At 34.8% G+C, this 27,282-nt stretch overlaps 1 protein-coding gene across 1 annotated transcript in view; it reads left to right on the forward strand.

Annotated features, from left to right (window-relative positions):
- Positions 1-27,282, forward strand: part of Nrk (Nik related kinase) — a 96,972-nt gene that overhangs the window by 62,764 nt on the left and 6,926 nt on the right. Inside the window, exons 15-26 of the mRNA XM_038315800.1 lie at positions 2,164-2,262; positions 5,208-5,275; positions 7,452-7,546; positions 9,411-9,508; positions 10,775-11,142; positions 12,218-12,527; positions 14,033-14,213; positions 15,006-15,077; positions 16,526-16,669; positions 18,790-18,948; positions 22,681-22,781; positions 24,609-24,758. Coding sequence (XP_038171728.1) covers positions 2,164-2,262; positions 5,208-5,275; positions 7,452-7,546; positions 9,411-9,508; positions 10,775-11,142; positions 12,218-12,527; positions 14,033-14,213; positions 15,006-15,077; positions 16,526-16,669; positions 18,790-18,948; positions 22,681-22,781; positions 24,609-24,758 — 1,845 coding nt within the window. The remainder of the gene's footprint in view (positions 1-2,163; positions 2,263-5,207; positions 5,276-7,451; positions 7,547-9,410; positions 9,509-10,774; positions 11,143-12,217; positions 12,528-14,032; positions 14,214-15,005; positions 15,078-16,525; positions 16,670-18,789; positions 18,949-22,680; positions 22,782-24,608; positions 24,759-27,282) is intronic.

A 27,282-nucleotide genomic window follows, 5' to 3' on the forward strand; every position in this document is an offset into this window, starting at 1 on the left:
TTATTTGTCTCTTGAAACATTTCTAATTTAAAATTCCAGAGTTGCCTTCCTTTTTATTCCTCTAAGACGTAACTTTCTGAGACTAGAGAGATGGCTCAGAAGAGAAGAGAATTTGCAGCTCCTGCGGAGGACAGAAGTTCAGTTCCCAGAATCCTACATGGCAGCCCTTGACTGTCTGTAACTTGTCTTCCATGGGCTTCTGCACATGTATGGTGCAAATGAATTAAAGTAGGCACATACATAGAAATAAAAATAAGCAATTTTCTTTTAATCCAAAGTCGCTTATTTGATATTTCTTTCCATAGAATGCTGGACAGTGCTACTTGTGTGAATTACATTTGTTTGTACTTTTGGACATTTAAATTAAGATTAAGATAAGAGCAAAAAGTCAGGACTAGAGAGATGGATCAAAGAATAAGAGTACTTGCTCATTCAGAGGACTCAGGTTCAGTTCCCAGGCCCAGGTGACATCTAATAATGATCAATAACTCCAGTTCTGGAGGATCTGATACCTTCTTCTGTTCTCCGCACTGTGCACACGTGGTACACAGACATACATTTTGGCAAAATACATATACAAATAAAATGCAAAATTTTTAAATGAGAATAAAACTAATTTCCAAGACACTTTGTATATAGTTGTCATATTTATGATTGTCTTCTTAAGGCTCCCATGCTTTTATGTAATTATTCAGTGATGTGACTGCACAGACCAGGGAACAAATGGAAACAAGTAGCTTCTCATTTCGTATCAGTCAATAAAAGTTCACTACTTCAAAACTCCCATGTGTAGGTGGATAAAATTTGACAGGCTGTGTTAAATTTTATCTGGCAATAATATTCTGATAATGAGTAGTTTGTAGGTTTGATAAGTGAATAAGTAAGGTCAGGAAAAATTAGGAGAACAATTATTTTCTAATAATTTTCAGTATTCATTTATAAAAAAGGAATTATTATATGAAGATTAAACAGTTAACCATATCCACTTAAATAATAACTGATGTATTAATTACAAATGAACCTTGCCTGAATATCTAAATACGTAATTGTTTAGTGTGTTCACATTAAATCAGTTAAACAGTTGGTAATTCCCTGGCATATTTACATGAGAACAGACTTTAAAAAGCAAAGAAAGAATGGCTCAAAAGCAGAAATGAGTGCATTACCTCCAGAATATAAAGAGATAGAAATCACAGGCAGAAGGGGAGATAGGAGTCTGAAATGGTGATGTGGCAGGAATGAAGGCATCTAACATACTAATGACTATTCTCAATGAGCTCTCTTAACCAGTTAGAGAGAGCTAATGGAATTTGCATCAGTGAACAAGACTTGATTTGATCCTGAAAATATTAGCAGCAGAGAACATATTTACAATCCTTGTTTTGGATATATAGATATAGATATAGATATAGATATATAGATATAGATAGATAGATATAGATATATAACATACATATGTATGTATGTATATGTATGTATGAGAAGCCATTTCAAAATGTAAATAAATCAGTGAACAATTGTTACCATCCTATGAACCTAGGGTCCTACATAGGCATTCGTATCTTTATATGTATTTCTTAAGAACAAGTTAAAGGAAATAAAATTCTTCATACTAAAGACAAAGCCGTAGTTCTTTGTAATATATGAAATTTAATTGGAATTTAAAGACATGTCTGAGGGCTTTGCTGTACTAGTAAGAAAAATGCATACATTTTCCTTGTAATTGGATGAGATAACGGTGGTTGATACATTTGATTGAACAATTTCTTAGCTCTGAGAGCTTAATTTAGGAGGAATCTTTGCAACTCAGGACTGAATGTTGAAGTTACAGCAGCTCAACAAATGTGCAAGCTAGCTTGTGATTATATGCTAATCAAGTGTTAAATAGGATTCATAATTTGGATCTCCTAGATAAGCTTCAGGAAGCCAACAGTTGACCTGAAATCTAGCGAATGTGTGTGCAAATGCAGCTTTAGTAGGTAATCGGCACCTTTCCACAGCTTGACAGGGATTCTTAACCAAAAGCTGTTGGAAGCTGCTCTTTTCAATAACTTTTAAATATTAGCAAATTATTCATTCTGGTTACAAATTAAGATGATTCTGTCATCCTATCACTTGCACCCTTGTGGTCCTTTAAACATTTCTATGATTTTTGTTTCAAAGGATAAAGAAGATGACTCATCAGACAATGATGAAGTGTTTCATTCAGTTCAGGCTGAAGTCCAAATAGAACCATACGTTCCAAATCCTACAGGAAATGAGGTAAATTTCTCAATATGAGTTGTTAGGATATTAATAAGTACCTAGAAAAGTGCCTCTTAAACTTAGTGTTCTCGGGATCCCTTTAAAATCTTCAATATTGAGAATTCAGTAAAGCTTTTTCATCATGTCATTCACTATCTAACTTACTGAAAATTAAAACGCAAAAGAGATAAATACATTTAACATGATAAATAAATATAAAGGAATAGTATTAATCTTTCCCCAAATATTATTATAGGGATGTCTTTGTCTCATATTTTCAGATGCTTTTAATCTGTCTTGCTTAATAGAAAACAGCTGTATGTTCATATCTACTTTATAATTCAATCTGAGGCCATATGGTGTTTTGCCTGAGATATATGTATAAGAGCTGGCTTGTTACTTATAGATGGCTAGAAAGGGGGGAATTTTGTATAAAATTTTCAGATAATTGTGACTGTTGGAGATTTTCCTTCAGATACTTATGCATATTCTTTGGTAACATGGCCAAACTAGACAAACAGAATCTAAAGTCATATTCATAAAATTGTATACAAGTAATAATATTAAAATCCATTGCCCTGTCTTGTACTATGAATAGATATTTCACTTATGCATGATTTCTAAATTCATGTATTCATCAATTGGAAAATATTAGTTCACTGTGTATACAGATTCTCCCAAATGTTTGCATTCTGTTTTACAATATCAAAGCAGTACTTTTGAACATCACTACCAATTGTTCCATAAATGTAACTGAGTATTCATAAGCTGTCAAGTACTCGAGAACAGTTACTAACTTACAATTTCTAATTATCCCTTAAAAGCTCATATTTTTATAATTGCTGCCAAATTGCATCACTTTGATTTTTCTTAAGTTTGCAAACGTAATTCATTTACAATATCTAGCATATGCACAAAGTTCAAGAAGGCTTTTCAGTGTTTTTAAAAATAGAACATTTTATGTCAAAATGTTAGTAGTCCACTGTGTAACATAACCACATGCCATCCTTTACCTTGATTGTGTCTGTTCCTGGTATACTCTGTCACAAATAGCGGGTCAGTTAACCTCTGATTCATTTTCTCACAGAAGAGAAATTAGATGATTACACGTGAGGGTGACTTCTGTTTTGATGACCACATCAAATAATACAGAATTCATAACACACATTTGTGAGACTGGGGTCGTGAGTTTTCTTCTTAAACAGACATGGTAGCGTTATCATGACTTGCATTCCTAACAGCCAACATTACAAATTCATTTTGATCACTGAAATTATTTAGTATGTAGATAAATAACACTAATGTTCCTCTGGTGATGGGGGTTTAAAAGTCACACTTTTGCACACAATCAGCAGAAGATTCTTCATAGAAGTGTACTATGAAAATTTTCAAGACTCTTGATTGACTATTTAAGATTACTGTTTTGTGAATACTAAATATTTACAGAAGGAAGATAAGTGAGGTTGTGTCAGTTAATGAGAATAGTCACTAATGTCTCCCTTGCTGCCTTAACACATGGCTTTGCTCTTATTCCCAGATGGTAGTTATTACCTTCAGCTTGACACTAAGCAAGATATGCAATGAAAAAGTAATGTTTGGTTTGGAACATATTGTGTCCTAATATATGCAATTCTTACTAATTTTTTTCCGTTTCCCATTTTTCATACCAAAGAATGTCAAGCCATACTAAGCCTTGCCTTTTCATTTTTTACCATTATATACATTTAGTGATTTTTGACATTTCTTTTAATAAGTGTTGCTTAGTTTCTTGACTTGGCTGTAGTGGCATTACATATCTGTAGTCTCAGCTATAGAGAGGCAGAGGCAAGAGGATCATTTGAGCTTGGAAATTTTAGGGCAGCCTGTGGAACATAGGGACCTAATATCAAACAAAAATAAAAATAATATCTGAATAAAATAGAAACTTTCTGAGATCAACTTCATAAGAGAACTAGAATTGACCAGGATAGCCAATTATCTAAACTGAAATTAGAAAACATTATTCAGAAAGATGCTCATCATGAATACTGTAAAACATCTGGTTATTTTTGGAACTGCGTGTTAGCCAAATATGAAAGACAGATTCTCACCAATCTATCTGTTGCAGTACAAGGACAATGTTGATAAGTCACTTCATAGGACAAACTATTGTATGAAAGCTAAATACAGCTTCTAGGAATTAGAGAAAAATTATTTTTTAAGTATAACATGATGCAATTTTCTCTCTAAATAGTATAGTGACTTTCTTATTGCTTGTTCGAATCGACTTTGGGGGGCATAGCAGAAAATTGCTGGGAGTAGAAACAGTGATGTAAAACTAAATGAGACAAGGCGAGAGATCATGGAGCTGCCTGCTATTGCTAACAGAAAACAATAAACAGTTCTACTCCATCGATGTAAGCTAACATTGCATGTGCGTGCCCTTTCTTGAGTATTTTACTATGTCAAATGAGTGTATGGATCTAAAAACCCAAAATAATTTACTTAGCGACAAAAAGTATTTGAAACACTTCTTATGACATACTGTCTCAAAGAAACTATAATGTATTTTCTATGTGAAATCTAGAGTTAGTTTGGATGGACATGATTTTGAACTTAAATTCTTAATTTTTTGATTGAAAACTTAACTGGTTTTAGATTTCATTTTGACCTGTAAATTTTTAGAAAATTCATCATCATCATTTCTAAGCTAATTATTAATCAATAATAAAATGAAAATGTTTGATTACATTATTTCCACAGTCTACACCTATGCTAATGTTCAAAGAAACCATCAGAAATTATGGTCTTTAAGTTATAGGGTTATAACTATAAAAATAAGACCCATTTATAAAAATTGTATTTTTAAGTTAGACTTTTGAAAAAATATATGTGAAGAAAGTAATTTTCCAATACATTAATAACACAAAAGAATTTATGGTCAAGTACTTTCACTAAACTATTGATTGCATTATGTCTCTAAGGTGCAAGAGAGCTCTGCTTCTAGGCCTGGCAACCGGAATCGTACACATCGTGTGACATTTTCCTCAAGGTATGTATTTCTGTTTGCAAATTACTTGTGAGTAACTGTGAAATCAAAAACAAAATTTTGAAATTAATTTCTGTGTGAAGTCAAAACTAAATTATCACTCACATCATGACAGTTTGCCAAAAGTGGCTTAAATTTAAAAACTCACTGCAGTGATCCATTAACAGCATCTTCCAGTAATAGCTTTCAGAGTCTAGTCCATTTGATTCAATTCAATAATAACCTAACAATTTTGAAAATAATTTACTTGATACGATTCATTTAGCAGTAGGATTTAATAAATGTCAGGTGTGTTTTCTTACATGTACAATACAATAAAACAAATTATTCATAAGTGCAGAAACTAATAGAAAATAGGAATAGGAAAGCCTGAAAGTGTTCTGTGGTCAAAATTAAATATGTGAATCATTGTCAGATAAATAAGATGACATATGCATCATAGAAACTATTCATTGTAGTCTTCATCTTTGTAGCATTGCTGGTTTCAGTAATTTTCAAAGATTATGTTCCCTAAGTCAGTTGTTCTGTGCTATGCATTTTACATGAAAGACAATATTTATAATGGACCAAACTCACAATGAAGAGGCCATAGCCTATGTTCATTCAGTCAGACATTCAGCAAATATGTATTAATCATTCTTTATATTAAAACTCTTAGACACGACAGGCAAGGTAGTTTGGTGGGTAAAAGCACATTGTATCAAGCCTATTGGCCTGAATTCAGCTCTCACAACTCACACATAGAAGAGAACCAACTTCCACAAGTTGTCCCTATGACTTCCACATAGGTGACATGACATGTTTGTACTTCTAGGTGCGTATAGACACAAACGAACACACACACACACATACACACACACACACTGATAAAAGTATGTCATAATCAGTGTTCCAAACAATTTTTCCTCTAAGTAAATTAATTTGGATTTTACTGAATATATACTCACCATGTAATATAGTAAAACTTTGAATAAAAAATACAAATAATATTAAGATTAAAGATCCTGCACATACAGACAGATGGCAGAATGTTCATGACTTTGTGTATTCACAAGAAACCTGAGGGAGAAACTTGTAAAAATTAAGTCAGGTTGAGAGCTCTTTTTCCCTCCAATCAATGCCTCAGTTACCATGCTTCTAACCTCAAAGAGAAGAAATGAGGTTAGTTTTGAATAAATTATTAGTGCCCTTGGATGTGATTTTAATACAATTCAGTATATAAAATTTAAACTTGTTGTCAACTTGAGAGTGATCGGTAACTTTACAAATAGATTTTTAATTTATTAATAACAAATGCATTTCCTGAAAGTATATTTAAATTTGTAAAATGCATAAACTATAATGAACTCACAAACAAAAATAATTTCATAAAACTATTGTAAATGAACCTTGAGTTATTCCTAAAATGATGGGCCATACTAATGTCTTTGTCTGTTACAAACTTAAATTAACAAAAGAAATCCTTCCTAGATAGAAAACTGAGAGAAAATAAAAGTATCTACACTGGCATTTAAATTTTAATGGTAAACATGGATGTACTTATGTATCCAAAGTGTTGCCTATTCAGACCAGGAACAATATACTTAAAACATGAATTATGGACAAATAAAACAGGATAACAGTAGAATATTTATAATAACAAACTCTTTGTATTTGCCATGTGAAAAGTCTATTATACAATGGATGTTTTTTGTCTGCTGAGGTTATCTGGATAATTTTATCTGAATATTACTCTGAACACTTCTAGAATATATTATAGGTGAAGGAAATGCATGCTATATTGAAAAGTACTTTCCTTTATTTCTACACATGGAAATTGTTTCTCTAGCATAGATAAAATAGGTTTAGGAAATTAAAATTGGAAAATAATATCCATGCTCTCCTTTTTTCAGTGTTATGTATAATTTTAAGAAAATTCTTTTTTGGCTTTTCGAGACATGGTTTCTCTGTAGCTTTGGGACCTGTTCTGGATCTAGCTCTTGTAGACCAGTCTGGTCTTCTGTGTTGAGGTGCATATACTCTTTAGAGTTTTAGAATGTGGCACATGCCTTCCTGTCTCTGTGTTAATTTAGTTTGGTTTTCTTTCACAAATGGTTTTAAGAGATGAAGGTCAACCCAATATGCCTATCATGATTATAAACATATCTTTGTTAAACCTTTTGTCTATTTATCATTTTAGTGTCTCTGAGCAGCCTCTTTTTGAAGAAGTTCAACAGCCCATGGACATCAGACAGAGGAGTTCCCTAAATCCTCAGAATTTCCAAGCAGCGTCAGGTGATTCAAAACTCAAAGTTAGAACAGTCAAATACATAGACCAAATATATAACAGCATATATTTCAGAACTAAAGAATTGCCAGAAAGAATGAGTGAAAAATATTAAGGAGGCCAAGTAGTATTTAAGAAAAGCAGTTGATTTGATTTGGTATTTGAGTGATTAATAGAAAATCAAACATTCAAATTTCTGAGTTTTAAAACCCTTAGGAGACTTTAGGAGAGTACTATGATGAAAGAATTCTTTTCATACTGCAGTCTCTCATACAAATGATGTTCTGAAAAGATAAGGCAAAATATTAGGAATGTTTTCCCTATAATATTTTCCTTCTGGTTTGGTCACGTATAAATTTGCTAGTACATGGCAAACACATCAGTTTTAGAGTTCACTCACTTGCCTTTCCGAAATAAACTAACCCATAAACATTGATAGGAGAAGGAAGAAGTACTGTCTCTGCTAAGAAGCGCTGACCCTTTCAGGGCTGAGCCTCTGTTATGTGTATGCCACAGAGCTGCTGACATTGCCAGCAGGTTAGGAAATCTGTAGATGTGCAGAGAAGTCATCAGCCGCTGTGACTGTACAGTTGCTCTCCTTCCACTTGAAAAGACTTGAAAGAATTACTTCCTGAAAAACAATAAGTAGCAAGGTTCCAGCACTAGAAGGCAAGAATGCACATTCTGGGATATGGTATATAACATTTTCAAAAGACAGCAGCACAGCAAATGCAGGGTTTTTAATTGTAATGTCTAGACTTAGACTATCTATAGTTAGTGTGCAGACAAAAGGAGGTCAGTAGTATTTATACTTAATACCCCTTGAAATAAACATGGAGCCAGTAGTCCACTAGGACACCTAGTTATAATAAATATGTTAATTTATACTCTACTGATTTCTAGGCCTATTATGTATTCTCACTGAATTTTTCATGCAACTTATTATATATCACATCACAGTTTTCAAAACCTATACTGATATACTGAAAGAATTTGTATTTTAAATAGAAATATTATCATAATGGAATTGTGCTTCCAATGTGTCAGTAAACAGCCATACCACATGTGATTATTAAAATGAAAGTTAAAACAAAAATTAAGTAAACATTTACAAAGCCTATTTCTTAGGTGCACTGACCACATTTTAAACGCTCTGAAGCTACCCTGGTGGTCCAGTGGTTAATACTCAGTACTCCCAAATGTTCATTTCCAAACAGACACAGATATTTCCTTCACTGGAAAAAGTTGTCTCACAAATTACTCTAAAGTTTCCAACTCTATGATACATAGCTAAGTTTTATAAATTTTTATTAGCCCAATCTTCATCTTTATTGAAATATTTGGCTATTCATAACTTAGTTAAAACTGGGAGGTTAATAGGTTTCTCAAGTGTGCGCTAAATATTGAAGATAAAAATGCCTTGTAGGTTGCAGCATGAACAAAACTTGAGCCTACTCGTACCCTTGGAAGTGGGATTCAGGGCCACAACCACAATAGGTTGTTTTTAATTTAACAGAGTTTGTTTGATAAATTAAGAAGTATGCCTGAGCTCAGAACCAGAAAACACTGAAAATTACGCCACTGGCAGATACTAACCAAACAACAGAGAAGTAAAATGCAGAAATCGCTTACTTCTTAGAGTAACGTACTTGCTTTTTTTGACATGGTGTGATCTATTGACAGTCTATGATTGGCTTAAGCTTGCTTGTTTGTTTATTACAGCCACAGTAGATTTTAATATTAACTGATAATTTCAAAATAGAATGACAAAGGCAGAAAGAAAAACAATAAGGTATTGAACTGATCCACTATACAAACCGAAGCAGTTGTGAAATCACTGTTGTTATTAATGTAATTTTTGGCATTCCATAGAGTCATCTTCTGAGGAGGAGAGTCCTGTGACTAGGAGGAAGTCCCAGTCATCGCCACCTTATTCTACTATTGATCAGAAACTACTGATTGATATCCATGTAGGTTCATCTCATGATGCATTGATATCTACTTTTAAGATCATTTTGGTTTGGTTTATTCTTTCTGACCTTAAAAGATGGAGGGTAGGCATGGACAGATGGTTCAGCACTTGTTCCTTTTCCAGAAGACGAGGGTCTGGTTTTCACAATGACTATGGTGACTCATAATCATCTGCAATTCCAGCTCCAGATTTAACACCTTATTCTGACCTTTGCATATGCTAGGCACACACAATGCACACAAATATGCATACAGGAAACCACTTATACACATAATATATTTTAAATGGAGAAGTAAAAGAGTTTAACTATGTTTTATAAGTCTTACTTTAAAGAGATCACACTGTTGGGACAAGTATTCCAAATAGAAAATTCTGAATTTAAAATTGAAAAGGGAAAAAGCACTTGTGTGATCAAACAATGTTGTATTTTCACATTTTTGTCAGGGTATGTGGAAGAGATGTGCTAAGGATTTAATCTAATGGTAGAATGCTTGCCTAGCATACTTGAGTTTCTAGGTTCAATCCCAGTACCACACAAATTACAAATAGACTATATAGGAAAGAATACTGACAAACAGATATTTCTAGAAATTAAGTTACGACCAAGAGGTAAAAGTTACATTTTGACTATTGTTTAATATTGTTCCATAGATAATGAGAGAAAATATTCATGAAAAACTGTCTTCTGATTGTATAAGTAAAAGATCACCCTAACCTTTTGTAAATTGTTTTCAGATCATATTATTTTATGTTCACAATACCCATACTTTTTTGTATACATGTTTATGTCTGACATGAGAATTACATTTGTATTAATTTGCTTTTTGGAGGCATTTGAAATAATTTAAGATAATATATGGCATATATGAACAAACCTGGAAAAATAACGTATCTATTTCAAGAGTGATACTTTAATCTCAGTGTTAGAATAAAACAAAAGGAAAAAAGCAGACTTTGTAGAGAGAATACTATCTGGCATCAAATGCAAATGTCTACTCCTCAGCAGGCAAGTAGGGTTAATAAAAGAGTGAGTAAATTAGGTATTTGCTGTGTGATCTACAAAGTCCACGACTAATTACTAATGTTTGGATTTGGCCAACTCATCTTCACTAAAATATTTGCTCTCTGTATTGGCTGGACATCTTTGTTTCTGTAAGAAATATGATTTTAACATGTTTTAAAATGTTGTCGTTTTGGAAACTTCCAATAGCTAAAGAAAATAAGAAGCTATTAGAGACTACCTTAACCTTTCTTGTGCACACAGGTTCCAGATGGATTTAAAGTGGGGAAAATATCACCCCCTGTATACTTGACAAATGAATGGGTAGGCCATAATGCACTCTCTGAAATCTTCTGGGATGATTGGTTAATTCCTCCTGCACCTGTCATTCAGCAACCTGAAGAAGATGGTGATTATGTTGAACTCTATGACGCTGGTGCTAATACTGATGGTGATGAGGAAGCTTCTAATGATGCTTACGAAGATCACTATGACCATGTCAATGGCCATGGTGGCTTGAATAACCAGGTTGATCAGGCAAATGTCTGTGAAGTTCGTGGTGTTGGTGACTACGATGATGAGTCTCTTCGTGGCGTAGATGATAATCTTGGTGCTGTTAATAATGGGCCAAGGTTGGTTTGTCTCTGTTATTATACTAGATGCTTATGAGTTCAGAACTATTGATATATTCGGTTTATTTTTAAATGTAACCGAACATTAAGAGAATTAATGAATTGTACTTTCATATTGGTATATGCTCAGTATTGTGATTTAAATTTTTCTAATGTAGAACATATAATTCTGAATTATGTATATACAATTTAGATTCAGTTATTTATTAGTTTCTTGATAACTGGGATTGTCTGAGTTTTTTCTCTTCAAATCAATGTCACTGAATCTTCTTTTGCTTTAAAATCACAACGAGAAATGAGGTGAAAGATGAAGGATTCTACTACTGTTTGAAAGAATGGCTAAGCATTTCCCAGAGAGTAGAGATGATTTTGCCCTGTATATGACCAATTTGGTATGATCTTTATTAGTTTAATTGGTGCAGAAGTTACCAAAAGATCTTTTGAATTTTTTCCCAAATAGAAAAACTACAAAGAATTCCATTTTCATACAGATTTTAATTTATAATCTTCATAGGGACATAGGTTTAATATTGTCTCCATGTAAAATGAAGGAATGGGCATTTTTAGAACTTAACATTTATAGGCCCTGATTACGTGATTATCTTACTCATCCTCTAACATATGAAGCCTATATCAGTTGAACACTCTGGTGAGAGTATTGACCAAAGGTCTATAGCAGAGCTGTTTGTATACATGTAAATAAATGAAAATGTATGTTAAAAGTAACAGAATACCAAAAAAATATTATAATATCACTATGGGTTTTATCATTAACATGACTGGAATTTATTCATAAATTATTCAGTTATTTAAGAAAAATAAGTGTTTTGTGCACTAAGCAGTCATGTCTACTACATGATGACAAAGAGTTAAGAGTGGCTATCATGTTAATCCAGTATTTAAGACTGGAAAAGCATTGAGGAAATTTTCACATGTATATAAAACAAAAGCATTAATACAAAGCAAAAACATTCTTGAGCATAACCATTATGGGTGTGTATATGTGTAAAATCTGATTTCTGACTTTGATTTGTGATTTATTGAATGGTCTTCTTTTCACTTCTTTTGCTAACAGGGCAAGCTATCGCAGAGAAGGAATACTCAAGCGTGGTGGAAGAGGTGGAAGTAATGGACAGCGGGGGGTTTTCGGAGCCTATGGAAACGATGTAGCCGAAAGGTATCGTGGAAACCCTGCTGCTGAAGCCAGTGCAGCCTTTAGAAGCCAAGATGGACATGGAGCCGATAGAGGTGCCAGATACAGAGGCGTCAATGGAAACGTGGAAGAGAATGGAGCATATGGATTCTCTGCAGAAGAAATTTACTCACAGGAAGATGGTGCAGGACTGGATCAACATATATTTCAGGAGTTTGAACGTGAGCAGGAGGTAATGAAGCATTTGAATGTATATCAGCACATGACATGTAAAATTACAGCTATTCACAATGATTATATTTTCATACCCCAAATCCTGAAATAACTTAAATATATAATTAAATTATAAGTGCATGGGATCTTCACTACATACAATTTGATGGTTCTTGTATACTTCAGGGACAAAATCCCTGATTTATTTGGTCATTTTAAGTTAGATCATACATTTGGAGAAGTATTTCAAGGTACTGGTCATACTATTTGTAGCTGTAGAAAACACATACTAAAATTTTCCTATTAAAGCATTCATATAGCTAGCATTTTAGACATACACAATATTGTGCAACCATTAGCATTTGTATCTATTTGTATTTTTGTAGCACATAATGTGATGGATTTTATTACACTTTCACACATACTTTGCTTTTGTTGGTCCTCCTCTTCCTTCCATTCCCTTGCCCCCTCAACAGTATCATTTCCTTCCTTTCAAGTCTTAGGTCACATAGATTCTGTTAATCCATTTTCCCATTACTCTTCCTTAAAATCTTTCTCCCTTTTCTTGATAATCTCTTCTAGTTCTATACTACACACACATACACACACACACACACACACACACACACACACACACACACACATTAAAATCTAGGATCTGTGTGTCTGTCATAAAGAAATGGAAGTATGTTTCTCTCTGAGGAGAATTATATCCCTTACTATAATAATTTCCATATCCATACATTATTTTGAAATTTTCATGATTTCATTTTTTTGTGGCTGAATAAAATTCCATTGTGTATATGTACATATCACATTTTTGTTTTACAATTAATCTGTTAGACATCTAGGCTGGTAGATTTTAATCATCACAAATAATTAACTCCTAATTCTCCACCCTACCTTCAATATTCAATAACCCCAACAGAGAGTTAAAAATTCTTCCACATATTGAATATGGAATTGTCATGCTTAGAGGCTTTTATCCTTGAGTGTCTATTCCATTAATGGAAGTATGAAAGACTTATAGTGAAATATGTTTACCTAAGGATTGTTAAAAGTTTTTTTTGCTGTTTTGTTTTCTGTCTTTTGTTTGGTCATTTGAACCACACCCCCACGGTTCTTCTTACTATCTGTTCTCTTAGCCATTTTTCTTGTTTTGTTCTGTTCCTGTTTGTTTTGTTTTGTTTTGTATTATTTTATTTTATTTTCGTTTGTTTGCATGTGTTTTTTTTTTTTTAGAATTTTAGGACCAGGGTCTAGCTCTGTAGGCCCTTGCTAGCCTAGAACTTGTTATGTAGCCTAGGCTGGCCTAAGACTCATGGCAACAGTTTTGCATGTGCCAGGAATGTATGTATGTACCACCAGAACCGGTGTTGTAGTTATCGTAAACTAAGGGATGAGATGCCCTCAGGGTGTGCTTTTTTTCACAGTAGTTTTTTGGCATATGCATGTAAGGTTTAGATATTCCTTTCAAACCTTAGATCCCATTTACCAGCACCCCAATCCTGTATCTCCTTATAGGAGTCAGATGGTGGAACTGAGACCTCAGATTCAATTGCCTTGGATATCACATCCCTCGCACTTGATGGTGAGAATCCCAATGACACAGGAGGGTCATCAGCAACACTGGGTTTTCCTGTCATCCACTCATCTCCCGGAGGGTCTGCTTCTGCTTCTGATACCGACACTGCGAGCGCCAACTGTGAGTATTTCTGGTGTGATCTTTCCATGCTGCATGCTTCTTCCACTTGCTCATACAGTAATTCGTGGTGTGTGATAAATCAAAGAAGTTGAATATTCATATGGTATAAAATGAGGTTGATGAACGCTGGCAAGATGAGTCAGAAGGTAAAAATATTTGCTACCAAGCCTAACGAGTTAAGTTTGATCCCCTAGACCCACTTGGTAGAAGGAGAGAAGCAGCACAACATGAGCACCTAAATAAGTAAATAATATATAAGCTTTCCTTTTTAATTCCTCCTCAGTAAAATCTTTTCTTTTTCCTTAGATTTTTGGGAGTCTCGTGTAACCGGGATGGCATTGAGTTCATTCTCTAGCTGCTGCTGGCACTGACTTCCTCATCTTCCTGGGATCCCAGACACTTGCTATTACACCCAGCTCTCACTGAATCATTATGATGATTAGATTTGACCTGCAATTGAGAAATTGAGTTCCTCATTCAATTACTGCTTTTACACTATAATCAAAGCCACAAATCACATCCATACTCGGCAATTTGTTTTAACCAGTACGATTTGTATTTTCTAATGAGCTAAAAATTTACTAAATCTTACATAGACGATGAAATACAATAAGGAAACCAAACTTTGAGGGTCATCTCCATTATGAAAGTACTTGACACATTTAGTATATAGATCAGTGATTTGTCTCAATGCCTTTCCCTTTGCAGTACATGCTGGGTTTGTTGAGGTGCCTGAAAACCCTCCTCACCTACCATCTGAAGTAAATATTAACCCACTCTGTATCTTCCCAGCATATAACAAACCACTAATCCATGTGTACGAAAAGGAGTTTACGTCTGAGATCTGCTGTGGTTCTTTGTGGGGTGAGTTTGAGTTCTTGAAACTGAGTTTTGTGTTTGTTTTGTTTTAAATCCATATTCATGTCGAAAACTTGGGAAGGTTGTAGAAGTAAAACATTTTACCATTGCCAATCAATTAAAATGAATTCATAGTAATTGGTTCAGGGCTGATGTGGCCTGTTGAATTAATGTCTTGCCCTTTTATGCTTTTTAACTTGAGTTAACTAGAGCAAAATACAAAATTAGACTTCACTATGATTATTTGAAAATTTGAGCTTAATATTTTTAAGTTTGTATATACTTACTACAAGAAAGGTTTCTTTAGGACGTTGCAATTTTTAAGTGTAGAGGATGTATAAGTTTTCTCTATAAATGTTAAATTTGACAGACTTTTTCAACTCTTTGTTTCAGGATATTAATGATCATAGCAGCAGATCTGAGATTATATATAGGTTGTCCCGAGCAAGTCTACACAGTACAGTACTATAAAATAACTTAATGCAACCAGGGTCCAAAGTAAACACCCACTTCTAACTTAACACTTAATAGATTTTCACCCATGTATGATTGAATAGAAGATGGGTTTTAAAGAAAAATACAAAGAAGTAGCCATTTTAACTATAGGGACAGGGTCCTTAGAAGAAAATGGTCATCCTCAATGATTTTCTAATTTAGTGGCTCAGATAATAATGTATGATGTAAATGTAGTTGATGTCTAAGAACCAAAATTAACTGGATATGTATAGATATATGTATACACTAAATTTGCTTAAAGGTAATATTCAGAAGGTCTGATTGATTCTGGAAATGTATCTGACAAATAATAAAATAGTGCTATGTATATACAATATTCTGCATGTCCGATGGCACACTAGACAGCAGGCAATAGAATATTGCTAGTATGTTTAGACAGCTATCTACTTATTTTAATGAAACACACTCTGTGAGAAGTGTACATAGTTGAATAGTATGATGTTAACAAGGCTAATATTAGCCTGAAATGATAAAAGTCATGTTTGTGTGGATTAGCAAACTGCAATAAAAATGAAAAGTAATTGTACATACATATTTACTTAAAAATCTATAGGTAAAGGTTAAGAAGTGTGGAATACACACATACATAGTAGAGTATTATTCAGTTGTGAAAAAGATTCGAACCATGTTTGTAGAAAGGTAGATTATAACTGGATATTGAAATAAGCCACATGTATAAAGACAAACATCACATTTCCCCTTATTTGTAAAATCTAGTTTTATTTTTCTTAAGGTCCTAAAAGTTGAATGGAGACAGGGAAATGGAATAGGATGCAGAGGGAGTGAGAAGGAAATACAAGGGAGGGTGATGTGGGTGATTTTGATTAAATTATGTAATAGATAAGCATAAAAACATCATAGTGAAAACCCTTTCTGTAGAATTAATACACACTAATGAAAATAATCAGCTAATAGAGCACTTTTCTGTGTCTAAACAGGAGTCAATCTGTTGCTGGGCACCCGATCTAATCTGTACCTGATGGACAGAAGCGGAAAGGCAGACATCATTAAACTCATAAAGCGCAGACCATTCCGCCAGATCCAAGTCGTGGAGTCACTCAATTTGCTGATTACCATCTCGGGTTTGTTTAAGTCCTAAAATTAACTGAGTAATTATGCAGAGAAATTGAACTGCAAACTAGGTTAAAGGCTTTCTTAGGTGAAAGTGTTCATAGGAAAGCACTTTAAATAGAACCTTTAATCGGGACAGCAGAATCTCCTACTTGTGTTTTCTTATCCATTCACACTTTAAACGAAGTCCCTTTGATGTTGACGCATTTAACCTTGGTTGGAGATCAAGAAAACTGTGTTTGCATCCGTGAGTAATCTCACGTACAAGGGACTACACTAAGAGCCACCATCTAGCTTTTGATGTGTCCAAAACACAAATGGATGAGTAATTGGGAAGAAGAAAGAATAGTCCCTGTCTCCACCTAATATTACAAGGGCAACCAGACAAGATTATCTACACCTTTCCCAAACAGCAGTTGATTTTCATAATCTTTTATAATTTTCATAATCACAGCCTGACTCTGAAAAAGCAAGTAAGTTGGTGCTAAATTAATTGTGACTACTAAATGAATTAAAAAATTAAAAAGGAGGACAAGACTGCTCCTAGGTATGGTGGAGGAGAAGGTTTACTGGAGATGGAAGGGAAAACGTAGCCAGAGGCATCTGGGAGAGTCCAGAGTGGACATGAGCAGCAGACTGAACAAGAATATGAGAGAGAGGGGAGGGAAAAGAGGGGAGCCTGGAGTGGCAGCCAAGAGTTCAAACGGCAAAAGAATAAAAGGACTGGTGTAGCCAAAATGGCTGGGATATACATGGAAGAGAGTACATAATATAAGAGAACATATATATGAGAAAAGGACAGCCCAGCCCCTGAGCTGGAAGCTTCAAGGTGGGGGAGAGGATATGCTAACCAGGAGGTTCCTGTAACCTGTAAGGACTGTGGGATGCTGGAAGAACCTGGCAGCCAGTGTCTGCTTTGATATGTTAATAAGTACCTTAGTTAAGCCCTTTGTCCTGGCTTTGAGAGCTAACAGTAAACAGGAATTAGTATCAGAAAATCAAAAGACAACTAATGAATCAATGGAAATGGTTAACATAAGATTCAGCCACCAAATAAAACCATACCAACCACTGATATTTATATGAATTTTTGTACTTTATAACATATAAGATATATGTGGAATGTATATTAGCAAATTTTCATGTGATTGGATGAGATTCATTTTGCTTCAAGGTCTGATTAAAGGCAAAACCCTTTAGAGATAAACTCAGCTATTATAATATTTTAATCATATTTCATGACCAATCGTTTGCAATGATTTCAGGTACACAGAAGCAACATTTAGTTTTGAAAACATCTGGGTAGCTTAGAGATTATACACATCTGGATAGAGATTTGTTTTTTCATCTGATTTTCTCAAACCCAGACATACCTCTTTAGATTCCTTAAACTTAACCCAAATGTAATTGGGTTTACCCAAATGTTTGCTACTAGGTTTTAAAACTAAGGCCTTGTGCATGGTAAGCAAGCATCCCTCAGCCTACAAATTATTTTGTGTCAAATACTATAAAAAATCATCCTCAGATGAGGATCCCCAAAAGTCTACCCTGAAAGAAGTTACAAGGATGCAGTGGGAAGTCATCAGTAGTTTATTCCACCAATTGAGTAGAAAATGTCCACAAGTGTGATTTTCTGAACCCTAACGCTTAGTTAAAATTTCCCTGTAAAAATACAGTAAAATCAATCACTTTAAAATTTTGCTGATAGGTTGAGCATAGAGGCACACACTTTTAATCTTAGAACTTAGGAGATAGAGGAAAGTGGATCTCCAAGTTTGAAGTCAGCCTGTTCTCAAAGATTCTTATTGTTGGGACTTTTATAACGATATTAAAAATGACTAAAAAGCCAGGCAGTGGTGGCTTTTAATGCCTTTAATCCCGGCACTTGGGAGGCAGAGGCAAGTAGATTTCTGTTAGTCTGAGGCAAGCTTGTTCTACAGAGTGAGTTCCAGAACAGCCAGGGCTGTTACAGAGAGAGAGAGAGAGAGAGAGAGAGAGAGAGAGAGAGGTGGGGGAGGAAGGGAGGGAGGGAGGGAGAGAGAGAGACAGAGACAGAGAGACAGAGACAGAGAGACAGAGACAGACAGAGAAACAGAGAGAGAATTGAAATGCCATCATGTTTTCTTACCAGGTCGCAAGAACAGACTTCGCGTGTATCATTTGACTTGGCTGAGGAACAAGATTCTGAATAATGATCCAGAAAGTAAGAGAAGACAGAAGGAAATGCTGAAGACAGAGGAAGCTTGTAAATCTATTGATAAGTTGACTGGCTGTGAACACTTCAGTGTCCGTACGTCCATTTCACATTTAATATTGTTATATAGTTTATGCTTCCATTCATGTGGAGAGGTCCATAATTGCAAGAGACAAGGAAAGGAAAGCATTTGCAATTCTGAATGAAAATATGAGCGAATGTCATTGAGGCATCTCCTAGGCCTCTTCTATGTAATCATACCTATTGGCTGAAATCACTCTTGGAGTTAAATTTGGTTTACTTCTTTCTTCCTTGCCTAGTCACTCTTAATATTTAAAAGTAATATTTTTCTTACTGTAACTACGTTTGATGTATCTTTAGCAACTTACAGAGATGTATATGATATTTTCTTCCCTTTTAATGGAAGTAAAATATGATCCTGTTTAATACTGACCAGGAAACTTCATAGTGGTGTAGGAGGTTCTGAAAGAGTGTTTCTGTGATCTACTGACTGTTGCTCCTGATACTTTATGTTTTATTATAGAACTTTTTCATATCCTGTGTCTCCTCATAAATATGTCTGTAAAATAGAGTAAGAACCTCTTTTGTCCACAGAATATTGTTCTGAGCTTTCAATGACTATGAAGTAATGTTAGCCCAGTCTATTCCAGTTCTGAAGCAAATCCCCTCTGTTCTCAGTTTCTTTTTACCCTGAAGCCATTGACCCTCAGAGGAGAATTGGCAATGTAGGTGAAGGATTGCTGAAATCACCTTATACAAATTGCAAGAGAATATTTATATCATAACTGACTTTTTGCTTGCTCATGTGTGCACATATAAACATATAGCATTAAATGAAAGGATTTGTGTCTAGAAAACTAAAGGACAAGATAAACTCTTTCTTCTAGCTTTAGATACCACACTGCCCTGCAGTCATATAACTATGACAGCCCCAAAGATGAAAGACATTCCAAGGTGTTAATTCAGCAGTTTATATTGAACAACTTCCTCTTACTAAGTTGGCATTTTTTAAGCACAATGATAGATCTTTATGAGGGTAATTATCTTTGAAATCTGCTTTAGGTGAATGGACAAGTGAAGTCCTTTTTCCTAGCTGAACCCGTTCTAATCAATGATACTTCTATCCAGGACAACCAAAAATCATTTCTTCCATTAACAGGTAAAATGGTAGGAGAGATAAAATTTAAAAAGAGGAAGGAAATATGATAAAGAGACAGAATATTGGAGAGAATCAGAACAGAAGCAGTATTCTAGCCAAAGAAGAGGAATGCTACACAATCGACCATGTGCTTTGTATAACTTTTACTTTCTCTATCAATAATAATATTGAAATGATTTACAAAATATTAAATGTAGTTTTTAAAAATGGACAACTCAATACCCATTACTGTGATCTTATTTACATAAAAGTTCAGATTTTAGTCCCCAAAGACACCAGTATTCCATGAATTCCATGACAGGCATTCAGTATTTCCTGCCTTTTCCCCTTTCCCACTTTATTTTGTTTTTTCAAGACAGGGTTGCTCTGTGTAGCCTTGGCTGTCCTGGAACTTGCTCTGTGTGCCACCATTGCCCAGCCCCTTACCCATGTTTTGTCAAGTACTAGAGAAACATTGATCTTTCCTTCTTTATGTATTTGCCTTATCTCAGAAGCTAATATAAATATATCCATGTATTATGTGGTCTTCTGTAACAGTTTTCTTTCACTTAGTGTAATGCTCCCAAGGTTCACTTGTGTTGTGTCATAATACAACACGTGTCAATATTTCATTTTTCAAACCCCAGAATATTAATATATTATATAGACATCACTTGTATTTATCCACATATCAGTTAGCAGATGTTTGTATGCTTGCTACTTTCAGGCTTATAACAATAATTCTGCTATGGGTATTTATGTGCATCTTTCTCTTCTTTTCTCTTGGATAGTACTCCTAAACCATTTTCAAACTAGATGCAGAATTTCCCATCACCACCACTAATATATAGGATTGCATTTTCTCCTTATCCATTTGAATGTTTATATGTGTCTGTTTCTCCTTATAGTTATAGTCATCCTAAAGCAAAGTTAAAATAGTTCCTCATAACTCAGTGTGCATTTTTTTGGTTAGTAATGCCCTTCCATACTTTTCATTGTGTTTATTGACCATTTGTACATTTTTCTTAAAGTAAGTATTTGGCCTAGTCTTTTTTGCTCTGATGCTGAATAGAGTTGTAGAAATTTTTATACATCCTATATACTACTCACTTTTTTTTCTGAGACAGGGTTTCTCTGTAGCTTTGGGGCTTGTCCTGGAACTAGCTTTTGTAGACCAGGCTGACCTCAAACCACAGAGATCTGCCTGCCTCTGCCTCCCAAGTGCTGGGATTAAAAGTGTGCACCACCACTGCCCAGTTTATACTAGACACTTACCAGATTAGTAATTTGCAAATATTTTTCTTTAGTACCTGGATGGTATATCTTTCTTCTTTCATTTCCCCTTTCCCCTTTTGTGGTACTGAGAACTTAAGGTTCCTTGTACACACCAGGCTTTAACTTTATCACAGATACATTTCCAGCCATTGTTCTACTTCGAGACAGGACTCACTAAGTTGGACAGATGGGCCTTGTTCTTGCAATCCTAAGTCTTTTGTAAGACTTCCAAATAGGTGACTGTACAGGTCTGTACCACCAGAGCCAATTTCACTTTCTTATACCCCAGGATGCAAAAAAGTTTTTAATTTGGATGAAGCTTGTTATTTTTTCTTCTATAATTTATATAAAATTTTTGTCAAATATAAGAATACATTACCTTATAGAAAGTTATCAATATTTATCCCTGTTTGTTTACTCTTAGAATTTTACAGCATAAACTCTGACATTTAGGTCTTTGACCATTTTTACTTAATGTGTGTATCCTGTGAGACATTGTACCAGCACCTTTACTGTTTTAAAAATACAACTTACACAAGTAAGAAAAAGGTGTGTGCAATTTGTCTTTATGACTCTGGTTTGTTTAACTTATCATCTCTAGCTGTATCTACTTCTGACAGCACTATAATCTCAATTTTCTTATGACTGAATGGTAGTTCATTAAGTACTAATAGTACAATTTGTAGAAAACTTTGTCATGAGCAAATGGCCGTACTTCAACTTTGGGCTTTTGGGAAGACTTTTCTAAAGAATCAGAGCGTTTACGAGATTCTGTGAACCATTTAGGAATAGCCTCTTTATTTCTAGAGAACAAATTGAGATTTCAAAACAGGCTGCATTTAATCTGTAGTGATTATTTTAGATAATTATACTTTAAAAAATCTACCTATTCATAAATGTGGAAAGTTTTTTCATTTATTTTAACTTCTTGTAAATTCTTATTCTCTGCTAAGAATGAAACTCTGACCCTTGCACATACTACCAAAACACTTGACCACTAATCTATACTCTCAGTCCTTGGATTTCTTAGATAGACTCTTGGTATGCAGCCACAGGATGGCCTCACACTCAGAATCTTCCTTCCTGAGCCTCCCAGTTGCTAAGATAGCAGCTATGTGCTACTCAACCTTACTAGATCATTATTGTTATCTCTTATTTTGTTATAGTGTATAATAAGAATGAAATGCACTTAAATACAGATAAATACAATCCATGGAAATATGCAGTGATATTAATATTGAATGACAAGAATACAATTCCAGCCAAGTAGCTATTCTAAAAATATGCAATTTTAGCTCTTAACATTGTGGTCATTTCATTTGTGATAATAGATATAAACACCTGAGTGTTCTTGTTAATTCTGATGTATGACTTTTTGTATGTTGCCATTATAGTTCAGCATGAGGAAACAACATATATTGCAGTTGCTTTGAAATCATCAATTCACCTTTATGCCTGGGCACCAAAATCCTTTGATGAAAGCACTGCTATTAAAGTAAGTGACCATTTCATTTGCATAATACTGTTTTCTCTAAAGAAGAAAGTATAAACAAAATAGTAGTTTGTAATGTAGATGTGGAAATACATACCATTCGGCTACAGTTATTGCAATTTGAATATATCATGTCAATAATTATCATTTAACCCCTTTTTAGAAAATCCACAGGCGCCACAGCAAGGGAGAGTTTGAGGGATGTCCCCAACCCTTCCCCTTACAGGACATCCCCACCAGCTCCTCACTCCCATTTCCTGTAGTCAACATGAAGATCTTCACTTCTAGAGGCCAAAACACAGGCTTCAGGTGCCACCTCAATAACTTGAAGCTGGGAAAGTCCCTGTTCTCTTTTAGTGGGGGGTGGGGAGTAGAGGGAAGGTAAGAAGAGATGTGGAGATACTGAAGAAGCCACATTGGAAAGGGGTGAGAAAAGTCTTGCTCCAGTTATCAGTACAATAGGTGGGTGGGGGGAGGAAGTGGGGTCTTCTCTGGAGAACTGTTTTGGGACATTGCGGGTAGGCACAGCAGTGTGCTTCACATGGAAAGATTTCACTGCCCTTTTATGCATCAGCTGTGGAAGCTAGCCATCTAATGGCCCAAATAATCTGCTGCTGAGTTTCTCCCTGTCCCATAAATTGAGTTCTGTTTAAATAGGATACATTTTTACAAAAGGCAAGTAGCTATTTTATCTTGCTGATTATAGGCATCAGAATCACTGGAAGCATTTGTTAAATGTTTGGATCTCAGACCCAACTCCAGGCTGAATTAGTGGTTCTGCAGTGGGGCCTGAGAACCTGATTTTTAACAAATGTTCCCTGTGATACTGAACTACTCAGTCCGCCTACAGATTTCACACAGCTCTTGCAGAAACACATCTTGATAGACTTCAAGGTATTCATGAAATACATTTGTATCTTAGATGAGTTTCTATTTTTAGGCCAAAACATCATATATAGATACACTGATCACGGTAAAAACACATATGAATTTTCCTCAAGAACCCTTTGCACTGTTTGCACAGTAGTCCTCTTTGTAGATAGAATGGCTACTGTAGAGACAATCAGTCTACCATGACAGATATAGCATCCCTGATCTGATCTGCCTAAACTGGGTCTTGGTTCAGCTGTCAACATTTGGATATGTGTTAATTCTTGGGTGTCTGCTGGCTTGTCAGCGCTACCTGGTATGGAACTGGAAAACAAAGAGATAAGTACCAACAATAAGTCTATCCAGTTCCTGTCAACTTCTCATTTCCATTTCTGATGCTCACCTCATAACCACATTATTGTGAATCCTGTGATGCTCAGTCGTTTGTGTAATCTGATCTTGGCAAAGAATCCTGTTTGCCTTTCTGTTTCCTTAGACTATAAAACATAGGAGTCTTAGAGGATAGTCTGTCTACCATAGGTTAATGTGTCTGGCCTTTTTCATTCCTTACCAAGTATGCATTGATCAATCAGCAGACTCCGAAGGAGACTACATGTCCTATGAAGCCTATATACGAATATTGGCAAAAATAAAGGCAGCTGATCCAGCGAACCGGTTTAAGAGACCAGATGAGCTCCTTCATTTGCTGAAGCTCAAGGCAAGGAACTTAAGGGCCACTAATGAGAGAACAAAGCCATATGCAGTTCTGAGAGTCATAACAAGTTGGTCATTGTAGCTTATAGGAAACCATAGGTTCAGTTACCAGGATCATCAATCAGCCAATCATAAAGAGCCATCTGAGTTTTATAAACTTGTAAATATAGCAAAAGAATAGGGAAATCTTTGCCTAGTCAGAATGTCATTTTGGCCTTTGGGCCATGTTTGCTTTTATATTTTCAGGTGTTTCCAACTCTTGACCTTAAGCCAGTGACAGTTGACCTGGCTGTTGGTTCTGAGAAAAGACTGAAGATTTTCTTCAGCTCAGCTAATGGTTACCACATCATTGATGCAGAATCTGAAGTTATGTCTGATGTGACCTTGCCAAATAATGTAAGATAACACCTTCAGATCCCTTGGACTTACTGTAAACACTTTGAATTTTTCCAGTTATCAGACTCAAAAGTTTAAAGTGTAACTTTCTTTCATTTGTTTTACTTTTAAAGTGATATTTATTTTTATTTCATGCACATTGATATTTTGCCTGTATGTACATGTGTGTCTGAAGGTGTAGAGATCTAGCAGGTAAGCATATCAGAAAGTTGCTACATAAATAAGAATCACTAATGGTTTCATTTTCTAGGTATTTAAATGCAGTCTGCAGACAGATTTTGTTTGACCATAATGATTTTATTATTAATGAATACATGTAACATTTAGAGCTAGTTCCAGGACAGGCTCTAAAAAAAACAAAAGCTGCAGAGAAACCCTGTCTCGAAAAAAAAAAATCCAGTTATATTGATTAACCAGATCTGACCATCTCAAGCCCACACCTCCATCTGGTCATTATCAAGTGGAAATAATTGAGGTCTTTCTCCCTTTAATGGCTTTGTGTTCTACATTCTCTGTTTATCTTTGTGCATTTAGACTCATTGGCCGTGGGATGCTTTTCCATTGGCTTGAGAATTTCTATACCCTGTAATATACTAATACATTGTGTTAAGAAATCAATAGCAGAATTACATAATTATGTGTACTCCCCTCTTTATTGCATTTTCTATAGATTATAGCAAATTACTTTAAAATTCATTTATGACATTCATTATATTTGGGAATTTCTGATGAAAAGTTTCAGTATTTTTAAAGTAAATGCTCTACAATTTTAACATGTAAATAAAAGTCACGATCTAACTTGTGAATGGTTGTGAAAACACTCATCATTAATATAAAGAGTTTGACGATTACATTATACCACACCAAGTGCATCATACAAAATAGTTATCGTGGAATTGATGGATTTCCTTGTTGAAAATTATATTTAAAGGAATGCCTTTACTAGTTGTTATTTTTTGGTTTTTTTAAATTTTGATTTTTTTTGTTTGTTTTGATTTTTGGTTTTTTGGTTTTTGGAGACAGGGTTTCTCTGTAGCGTTTGGAGCCTGTTCTGAAAATCACTCCATAGACAGGCTGGCCTCCAACTCATAGAAATCTCCCTGTCTCTGCCTCCTGAGTGCTGGGATTAAAGGTGTGCCACCACCGCCATTCTTTTTCTTCATCTCCTTTAAGATACTGAGCTTGCTGAATCTTAACATTTCAGCAGCTTATCATTCTGTATAACATTTGTGTATTTTAAGTCACTCAATTTGTGTGACATCTTGAACATTTTAGGAATATAGCATGTCTCTAATAATGCAATTAAAACAATCACATAAAACAATCAACAGAACATTCGTGAAGACATCTTTAAAGGCATTTTGGTGAAACTGGCAATCATTAGCTAATGACCCAGTAACTGCCTATATAGACAGTTTACACTGTTTGTACTGTGAGACTATTAAACACAACCTCAGTCAAAACCACAAAATAATTTTCAAAAAATGTAACTATATTTAAGTTGCCTCTGTAGCTTCCTGCATCTTATTTATCATCATAACAGATAGCCTTTGTTCAGAAGCCAGTTCAATAAAGAATACTAGAATGTTGGCTTAAGTTAACACTTACTGAAAAGTCCAACGAGGCATCATAGTGCACACATATAATCCCATAACTTTGGAAGTGTAGGCAGGAAGTTTGGGAGTATTATTACTAGCATTAGCTATTTAGCAAATTTGAAGCCAGCCTGGGATATACTAGTCACTGGTTTGAAAAATAAAATCATTAAAGAAGTTTAAATCTAAATAATGAGCAGGGAAATTATTCGCTTTAGAAAATCAGTTAATTAACTATAGAAACGAGAATGAAAAAAGAAGAGATTTCACAAATCATTTTCTGACCTAATTAGGATCCCTCATATATACGCAAACATATTTTTAGACAAATTCCCTAGTGTCTTGACCCACTAAAATAGAAAGGACTCTAATATAAGGGAGAGGAGGCTGTCTTCTAAAAGAGAATGTCCTAAAAATAATATTTCCTCCAAAGTGCTAGTTTACAAAGGCTCTAATGTTACAGGGAAGCCACACGTGCTGAAGAATATGCCATTCCTTCAGCAAGCATCAGAGAAGCAAGGGAATTACCTCAGAGGCTGTCTGGATTCGCAGCACTCCCTTTTTATTACAAACTGATTTTCTTGAGACAACCTTATTTCTTGGATTTTCTTTCATTTTTTTCTTATCTGGTTTCTGATTCAACTGCTCATGCAAGTGCCCAGGGAACGCATTAAAATTGCGTTTCGCCTCTGGATTCCCATTTTAGTTTTGAGGATTGTTGTTGCTGAGACACGGCCTCAAGCACTTGGCCTGAGTACGCTGGCTTTGGCAAGTATAGTTTCTGATCTTTCCTTTTTCTGTAACTTGCTAATTTGGAAAAACACACTTTTAAAATTTTATCAGAGAAGTACTGAATATCTGTGTTCTAAACAAATTTTGTCTCATTTATGAATCTAAAAATTTAGAAATATTTAGTTATCTCTTAGTAT

Source organism: Arvicola amphibius, chromosome X, assembly GCF_903992535.2.
Source record: "Arvicola amphibius chromosome X, mArvAmp1.2, whole genome shotgun sequence".
Lineage (NCBI taxonomy): Eukaryota > Metazoa > Chordata > Mammalia > Rodentia > Cricetidae > Arvicola > Arvicola amphibius.